This window comes from Orycteropus afer, unplaced genomic scaffold (assembly GCF_000298275.1).
Source record: "Orycteropus afer afer isolate SDZICR_OR568_19922 unplaced genomic scaffold, OryAfe1.0 scaffold00043, whole genome shotgun sequence".
Taxonomy (NCBI): Eukaryota; Metazoa; Chordata; class Mammalia; order Tubulidentata; family Orycteropodidae; genus Orycteropus; species Orycteropus afer.
The window spans coordinates 2,990,989-2,999,559 of NW_006921630.1; the positions used below are offsets into that span (position 1 = coordinate 2,990,989).

General features: G+C 44.0%; 1 protein-coding gene across 1 annotated transcript in view; it reads right to left on the reverse strand.

Annotated features, from left to right (window-relative positions):
* Positions 1–508: 508 nt before the first annotated feature.
* Positions 509–8,571, reverse strand: part of LOC103194302 (protein transport protein Sec16B) — a 64,680-nt gene continuing 56,617 nt past the window's right edge. The window contains exons 18-25 of the mRNA XM_007937684.2: positions 7,443–7,742; positions 6,290–6,357; positions 3,280–3,432; positions 2,919–3,017; positions 2,405–2,513; positions 2,200–2,279; positions 1,199–1,297; positions 509–580 (exon numbers count right to left, since the gene is read on the reverse strand). Of these exons, the coding sequence (XP_007935875.1) occupies positions 509–580; positions 1,199–1,297; positions 2,200–2,279; positions 2,405–2,513; positions 2,919–3,017; positions 3,280–3,432; positions 6,290–6,357; positions 7,443–7,742 (980 nt within the window). The remainder of the gene's footprint in view (positions 581–1,198; positions 1,298–2,199; positions 2,280–2,404; positions 2,514–2,918; positions 3,018–3,279; positions 3,433–6,289; positions 6,358–7,442; positions 7,743–8,571) is intronic.

An 8,571-nucleotide genomic window follows, 5' to 3' on the forward strand; every position in this document is an offset into this window, starting at 1 on the left:
TGTCAATGAAGAGGAAATTATGAAAGGAAGCTTCAGTATAAAAACTTTGCTAACTAGAGTTATGTACTGGTCTATAACAAAGGCTGAGGCAGAAGCCAAATGTTAATGTAGAAGAGTGCTCAGAGTGTTTTCTCCAGCCCTCAATAATTTCCTGCTGCAGAGCCCAGTGGTGTCATTGTTGATTCTGGTAGTGGTATTCTTAAGGCTCTGACTTTCCTGAGGACATCAAGCCACCAACCTAAGTGCTGAATCCATGGCATTCTGCATACTTCCACTCTACTTTATACCCAGTTTTTCCTTTTGGTAAAATAATGCCCATAGTTCTGAAACTCATCTTAAGAGACCAGATTGAATTGTGTCTTGGAAGACCCTGCCTCCTTGCCTTCTAAGCATTCAGTGGAGGCAACAGGCTAACATGACCCTCTTGTGGGCCAGTATATGGCAAAGAGACTGAGAGAAACATAACAGTTGCACTCCCAGGCTATAAGCCTGAAATGAGTGGGTATTCTCATCGTGGCTGGGTTGGATAGCGGCGCTGAGCTAGGCGATTTGGACGATTCAAGTTGGTAGTCATAGGGAGCTGGAAAAGAAGGCATAAGAATCACATGAGATTATGGTATGACTGGTTAGATTGAGCTAGTGCACCTGGAGAGTCCAGAACCCATCATCTGCAGTTGGTTTCCAACAGTTGTGTTCTAATTATCTACCTTCACCCAACACCTATGCCTCTCAAATATGATTAAAAGAAATCTGATTTTATGAAGAAAGGAATGACACATTAGAAGAGATAAGTCTATTCTAGGTCACTGAGGAGCAAGGAGTTTAGCTTCTCTCATAGTTCACAATGATACCCTCACTTCCAGTAGGGAGCAGTGGTACACCTAGACCCCTGATACCAACACCAACTGTATCTCTCAAGAGTCTCAAGGTAAAAGTCAAGAGCAATATTAAAAATATCTACATTTATTGAGGATTTTCTTTGTGCCAAGCTCTCCATGGATATTTTCCCATTTGATACTCTTAACTATCCTCTAAGGTCACTATTACCAACCCCATTTTATAGATGAACTGAGGCTTAGAAAGATCAAGTAATTGCTCAATAACTCAGATATAGTAAGGGGTTACCTGAGATTATAAACTCAGACCTCCTTCATTCAAAGCCTGTGCTCCTAACTCCTCCACGTCAACATTTTCTTACCTGAGGAACCTGAGATGGGTTGTAGAGAGGAACAGCCCCTTTCAAGGGGGGTGGAGGAAGCAGAACACCAGGGTTAGAGCAGAGCTCAGAGGAAACACCCTATGATGAAAAATAACACAAAATCACATCCATCACAATAATCAGCTTCCCAGATTCAAGAATGTTGTAGCCTTCCCTGAACATCCACTTTGCTCATGAGAAGCAAGTAGGAAGGGTTTTTTGATAGAACTTAGGGAATTTCAAGCAAACAAATATGGTTAAAGAAGGTACAACCAACCCCTGGGGCTGACGTGGCAATGCTGAGTCTAAGGTGTTACCAACGTGGAGCAAGTACAAAGGAAAAACCATAAAGCATCATACTGATATCATCATAAAAAATAATAACACATTATTTGAAAGGCCTAAAACACTACACAAGTGCTCTAACCAGAAAAAATCAAAATGTTTTCATGACAACAGGCATAAAATTCACATGGATGTACACAATTCATCAAAAATTTATTCCAGCCTTTGCCAAGGATGAATGTCCCTGGGTGGCACAAACAGTTTGTGCTTGACTATTAACATAAAGGTTGGCAGTTTGACTCTACCTAATGGTGCCACAGAAGAAAGTCCTGGCGAGCCACATTTGGGTTTGAACTGCCAACCTTCTGGTTAGCAGTCAAATGCCTTAGGCACTATGCCACCAGAGCTCCCTCTACAAAGATCACAGCCAACAAAACCCTATGGAGCAGTTCAGTGGGTCACCATGAGTCAGACTCAACTCAATGGCAATAAGTTTGGGTGTATTTGTTTTGTTTTGACAAGTACATGGGTAAATTCTGGCTCCCATGGCAACAGAGGAAAAGATGGTTCTCTAGGCTTCCCCTAAGGAAGCTTTCCCCATATTTCCCATTAATCAGTTGCTCACAGTGGTATCTTGAGTCCACACTGAAAGTTCAGTCCTCACACACGGCAGCCACCTGTTGGGGTCCCTAGGCTCCAACCTGTGGGCTGCTCACCTGAGACCCCTGCAAGCCTCCAGTCCTGGTCCCCTCAGCATTTCCTCCACTGGACATGGATCCTTGGCCTCCACCACCACCTAGAAAGCAACATAGCTGTTTCCCTTGCTCAGGCCTGAGGAGTCCCCATGCCCAGAAAGCACTCCATCCTCTCTGGAATGCTTAGGCCCACAGACAGCCCAGCAGGACAGGAGGTTGGCAGTACCTGTGCCCTGGGAGAAGTTGCTGGTGCCCTGCAGAGTTTGGGGCCCAGGGGGCAGAGTCAGGGAGAGGCTTGGGCCAGCCTGGGGAGGAGAAGATGCTCTGGGGGTCTCCTGTAAAGGGGACAGTCTGAATTTAGAATACTTTGTGGAAAAAAGAAAGTCAGTATTTGGTGGTTAAGAACTCATTCTGCTGCATCCACATTAGTGTCTCTGCCGGCAACCTGCCTCTGTCTGTAAAACACACTTTCCTTGTGCCACTCATTTGCTCAAAATCCAATTTAGCTCCCTATTGCTGGCACTCTAAAGTTAAAATTCTCCATCCTAACTTTTAAGGCCTTTAATAATCTGCCTTTGCTCTTGCTGGACCAATTTATTTACCATACCCTTCCACTGCAAAACCTCTATTTCATTCGGACCAGGGTAGAGCAAGGGCCTTCCAAGGTGCTGAGGAATTTTCTCTGAAAGAAAGGCCCACAGATGGGGAAGCATTCTGCCCCCAGCTCCACTGGAGATTACCTCAGAGTCTGGACTGTCAGATGAGTCTTCATCTCCAGAGAGGGATGAATTACTGGTAGGCTTTGATCGAAACCAGCCAAACCATCTGAATCTGGAGCTCTAGAAGGGGAAGGAGAATTTTAATTCCAGGTTTGCTTCTCCCTGATGAATATGAGATTAGCCCACCCCAAAGTGACACTGGTGAGAAGACAGAAGGGACACAACCAAAAGCCAGATTCCCATCTCTGCTCCACTTGGGAAGGGAAGAAGAGGGAAGTCCGGGGAGTGGAGGATGGAAAGAGAAAAAGGGATGAGAAGGGAAGGAAAGGAAATAATAGGAAAAGGGAAAGGAACAATGAGATGGAAGAACAATTCCACGCACCTTGGCATTCTCTGTCACATCTCCTAGCTTTTCTCTCTGTGCATTATTTTGGAAAGATTTTTCATCTGCCTCATGACAGAACTCATCCTCATCCTCTTTGACTGAAATGGTGGAGCTCTCAGAAATGGTTCGTGCCCTGGGAACCAGTGGAGTCTGGAATTAAAGAAAAGCACTAACATTTGTATAGCCTCTGACAGGTTATAAAGGCACATTTGCATATACTCCATCATCTGATAATAAATCTTGATAAATCAGTGGGACAGTCTAAAGATATTATAGCTTACTGATAAGGAAGTTAGGCTTAGATGTGAAAAATGATTTGCTGGAGGTCTCAAAACAAAGCCAGAGCCCAAACCCAGTTATTAAAGTATCCCTAATCCTATGGAGTTTTGTGTGCTGTGCGATCTCTACAGAAAACTAAAGTTCCCAGAACTGTGCCAAGCCTGGAGCAGGGAAATGGAATGCTACTGCTATAGATTAAGAGGGTCAAGGAACATCTCCCCAGGGACCCACAAACCCAAAAAGACAGAAACTGTAACAACTAGTGGATCAAATTCATCTCAGAGCTCAAGACCTAATTGACTTGCTCAAGATCAACCATGAACATATGCACCAGGAGTGAAATATGCCTGCACATCTTTATATTTACAGTCAAGAAAAGCATAATTTGTACAGCCTTTGGAAAGTACTTGGGTAATACACAAAAAAGGCTTTATTTTTTTTTATTCTAATTAATACAATATTTACTATGTGCCAGCCCTGTTGTAAGTGCTTAATACACAGTAATTCATATAATCCTCATAACAATCCTATAATGTAGGTGTTATTTTTTTTATCATCAAGGATGATGGAAATTGTTTCTGCTTGGCTACAAATACAAAAGTTGGAGGTTTGAACCCACCCAGTGGCACCATGCAAGAAAGGCCAGCCAATAAAATCCTATGGATCAGTTCTCTATAACACATGGAGTCACATGAGTCAGAACTGACTCAACAGCAATGGGTTTGAGGTTTGGTTTCATTATTATTTCATTTTACTATGAGAAAACTGGGAGCTCTGGTGGCATAGTGCCTAAGGCATTTGATTGCTAAACAGAAGGCTGGCAGTTCAAACCCACCAGCCACTCCTCAGAAAGAAGGTTGGGCAATCTACTTCAGTAGTGATACCACCTTGGAAACCCAAAGAGGGGTTGCTATGAGTCAGATCTGACTTGACGGCAAACACAACAACAACAACAACAATGAGAAAACTAAGTCACAGAAAGGTTAAGCAATCTGTCTAAGGTCACATAGCTAGTAAATGGCAGATCCAGGATTCAAACCTAAACAGTCTGGCTCTCCTTCTAGGAATTTCTTCTAATTAAATAATTCAAAACACAGGCAGCTGTTTATATAGTAGGATGCCCATCACTGTGTTTTATATATTAGTAAAAGAAGGGAAGGAAGGAAAGAGGAAGGAGAGAAAGAAAGAAAGGAAGCAAAGAAGAAGCAGGAGGAGAAGGGAGAAGGGAGGAAAAAGAAATAGAAGAAGACAAGGAAAGTGAAAGACTCTAATCTCTGACAATGTGGGTCCTTAGAGTGGCCTACTTTGCTATCTCTCTGGCTGACCTTGTTTCTTAGCACTCTCTCCTATTGTTCCCTGCTTTTTCCATAAACTGATTCCTTTGCTCTTGCTCAAGCCTCTACCTAGAACACCTGTTCCCCAGCACAGCTCATCTCCATGCTGCATTCTGATCTCTGCCCAAAGACTTTCTCCGTGAGCCTTTCCTTGGCCGGGCTAGCTAAAGTAAAATCCCTCATGTGGACATTTGTTTGTTTTCATTCACCTCCACTAGATGCAAGCACCATGAGGGGATGCTTTGTCTGGTTCACAGTGCCTAGAACTTAAATATTTGAGAATGAATGAGTGAATGAATTTCATGTGGTGGATTTTGTCATGCCAATACTAAAATTCATATTTGTAAGTAACAGAAAATCTCATTGTATAATGTTAAGTAACAAATAGGAAATAAAACTTGATACACAATAATCTTAATCACTTAACTATATATACACACATAAAAGGACATATGGAAAAAGCATTAGAAGAAAACAATCAAAACATTTGACTGGGATTTACAGTGATCTTTGTTTGATTCTTTATATAATACTTTTATTTTCCAATTTGTTTATAACAGTAATGTACTATATTTTTATTCAAAAAAAAAATAAAAGGGAAAGAATAAAAATGTTATAAGGCTGATAGCCCCATTACTACTAAAAAAAATTGCATGCTGTAGCCTGCCAACCAGGCAAAGCTGGAGAACATTTTAAATTTGGGAGCCAATATGGTCCACAGTGAAGGGAAAAGAGTGTATTGATTCAACAACTAGACAGAATAATTAACTAGACCTGGTCACTTCTGGAAGCTTCCAGCATAACTGAGAAGCTATCACAGATGCCATAGATCCTTCTTGGGAATAAAGCAAGGTAAAAATTAAAACAAAGAAATGAATCTCCAAGGTTTTCCCATGACAAGAGGAGTATGGCATTTGGTGCTACAAAAAGACGAGCAGGATGTCAGAAGGAGCAGAGATCTGAGAGCACAGTAAACCAAGAACAGCTCTGCTGCCCACTCCCCACAGTGCCACACTGTGGCTGGACTGTGTATAAACAGGAACACATCCCCTGCCCAAAATCCAAGGATGTGCCATAGAGTGAAACGAGAGCCATGAGGTAGAGAGAGCCCATACAAGGGGTTTGCATATGGCTAGGAGCTCTGGTAGCATAGTGGCTAAGGCACTTGACTGCTAACCAGAAGGCTGGAGGTTCAAACCCACCAGCCACTCCTCGGAAGGAAGGTTGGGCAATCCTACTTCCGTAGTGATACTGCCTCGGAAACCCAAGGAGGGGTCGCTATGAGTCGGGGCTGACTCGACGGCAAATAACAACAACAAGAAACTCAAGTGACTGGTAAAAAAACAGAAGCATTTAGGGTGGCATCCAGATCTTGTACTGCTTTGTCCTCCCACCTGTGGTGCGGAAATGAGCTTTTGATCATCAGGTTGCTGGAAGGGTTCTTGAGACATGGTGTTCTCTCCTGTGCATAAAACAGAAACAGCAATTTGAAGTTGTGCTTCTTCCGCTCGTTCTAAAGAATGGTGATGGGGACCAAATAGGATTTCCTAACCACAGGTGGAGTTCAGAGCCCATGACCCAAAGGGAATCACATTGAATAAGAAGTCAGCTTGCATGGCTCCTCTCAGTTCCAACCACTCCCGTGACACTCCTCATCCAACCTCTATTTCCAAACACCAATGTCATTGTTTCACATTTTGGAAGTCGGAACAACATCAAACTACTCACAGGGATTCTCTACTCCCTTCCCTTCAGTCTGAATCTCCCATTTGGACAGGACCTCATCTTGAAGTCTAACCCTTCTATTTGGTTTCCAGCACTTCCTGGGCATCACTCATTCCCTGTGGTCCCAGGTCTGATGGGCCAGGAGAAAATGAGAACCGAGGACAGAATCCCAGCCTCTGCCAGTAGTCCATGACAATAACCTGATGGATGCAGGACAACTTCAGAAAAAGGACTTGCCTACACTACAATGCATTTGCTGAAAATCTGCAGGTAAGACTAAGTTCTAGAAAAGGGCATCATTTTTGGTAAAGTAGAGGGTTAGTGAAAATGAGGGAAAACCTCCATAAGATGGATGAGTTGATACAACAGCTGCAACAGTGGACTCAAACACAGCAACAAATGTGAGAATGGGCAACGTTTTGTTCTGTTATACAAAAGGCCGCCATGAGTCAGAGCTGACTTGACAGCAATTAACACCACCACCACCACATGCATGCAAGGCACAGGTAGCATTTTTTTTCACCCTGCAGCCTCTCTCCTAGAAACTCTATCAGCCAAGGGCAGGTGCAGGAATGGCTGCCATTTGTTTGCCATGCTTGTCCCAGTAGAGCCTGGACATTCCCACAGACTAGACTGCAAGATAGCAATCTCCTTTGGATGTATGCAAAGTACCAGCACAGTGATTAATGTATAGCAGGCCATCCATGACATGCACACCACACCCACCCCCATTCATGTCTTGACCAGCCCCAACTCTACATCCTCTAAATGGTCCCTGCACCTCCCTCATCCAAGGCTTCCATCCCAGCCAGCATGTCTTACCAAGGGGTGGGTGTGCCTGCAGGGTTTCTTCCCCAGCCTTTGCTCCAGGAGCTGCTGTCACTGCTACACTGCTGCCAGTCCCTGATGGATGGGTCTCAGGAACCGAATACAGTGGCACAGGTGCCCCCATCTGCCCTGCATCTCCTCCTGCTGGGTAAGAGCCCAGCTGCAGGGAAAAGGGCTGTTGCAGGCTAGGCTGGCTCAGGACTGTCTGTTCCAAACTTGGCCATGGGGCTGAGCGGTACCCAAGGTGCTCTGAGTAGCCTTGATATCCTGTAAGATCCTGGTAGAAAGTGTTTTCTAAAGCAAAGGGCAAAGAGGAAGAATGGAGACTTGAAATGCAGCATCTGCATAGACACAAAGAACATTCTTGCCCATGTCCTCTTTGGAAAGCAGTCACAGAACAGATGTGGTTTCCACTAATGTGATGACAGGTAAACCACAGCAGTGATCACAAAACCTCTCACTGCTCATCACTAAGAGTTCACAAAACATCTCCCTCTCTACCTTATATGATCTTGGAGGCTTAAACCAGTGAGCTAGAAGGAGAGAGATCACAATCTCATCTAAAACGAAAAACAAAACTCACTGCCATCAAGTCCAGTCTGACTCATAGCAACCCCTGCTGGGTTTCCGAGGCGGTAAATCTTTACAGAAATAGATTGCCTTCTCTTCCTTCCATGGAGTGGCTGGTGGGTTTGAACTGCCAAACTTCTGGTTAGCAGTCAAATGTCTTAGGCACCACAGCATCCCATCTAAAGCCACACCTCTTTTATTTTCAGATACACTTTGCCCTCTGTGGAAATGACAGTTCTGCACTCAAAGAAACAGAGAGTGTTTTCAATGGAAGGGACTTTGGTGATCATCAATTCTGGCTCTGCCATTTTGCTGATAAGATAAACTAAGGTAGGAAGTTCCTGGGAGGTGCAAACAGCTAACACACTGGCCTGCTAACAAAAGGATTGGAGGTTCAAGTCCACCCAGAGGTACCTCGGAAGAAAGGTCTGATGATCTGTTGTTGTTGTTGTTGTTGTTAGGTGCCGTTGAGTCGTTTCTGACTCATAGCGACCCCATGCACAGCAGAACGAAACACTGCCCGATCCCGTGCCAGCTCCACGATCCCTGCTAT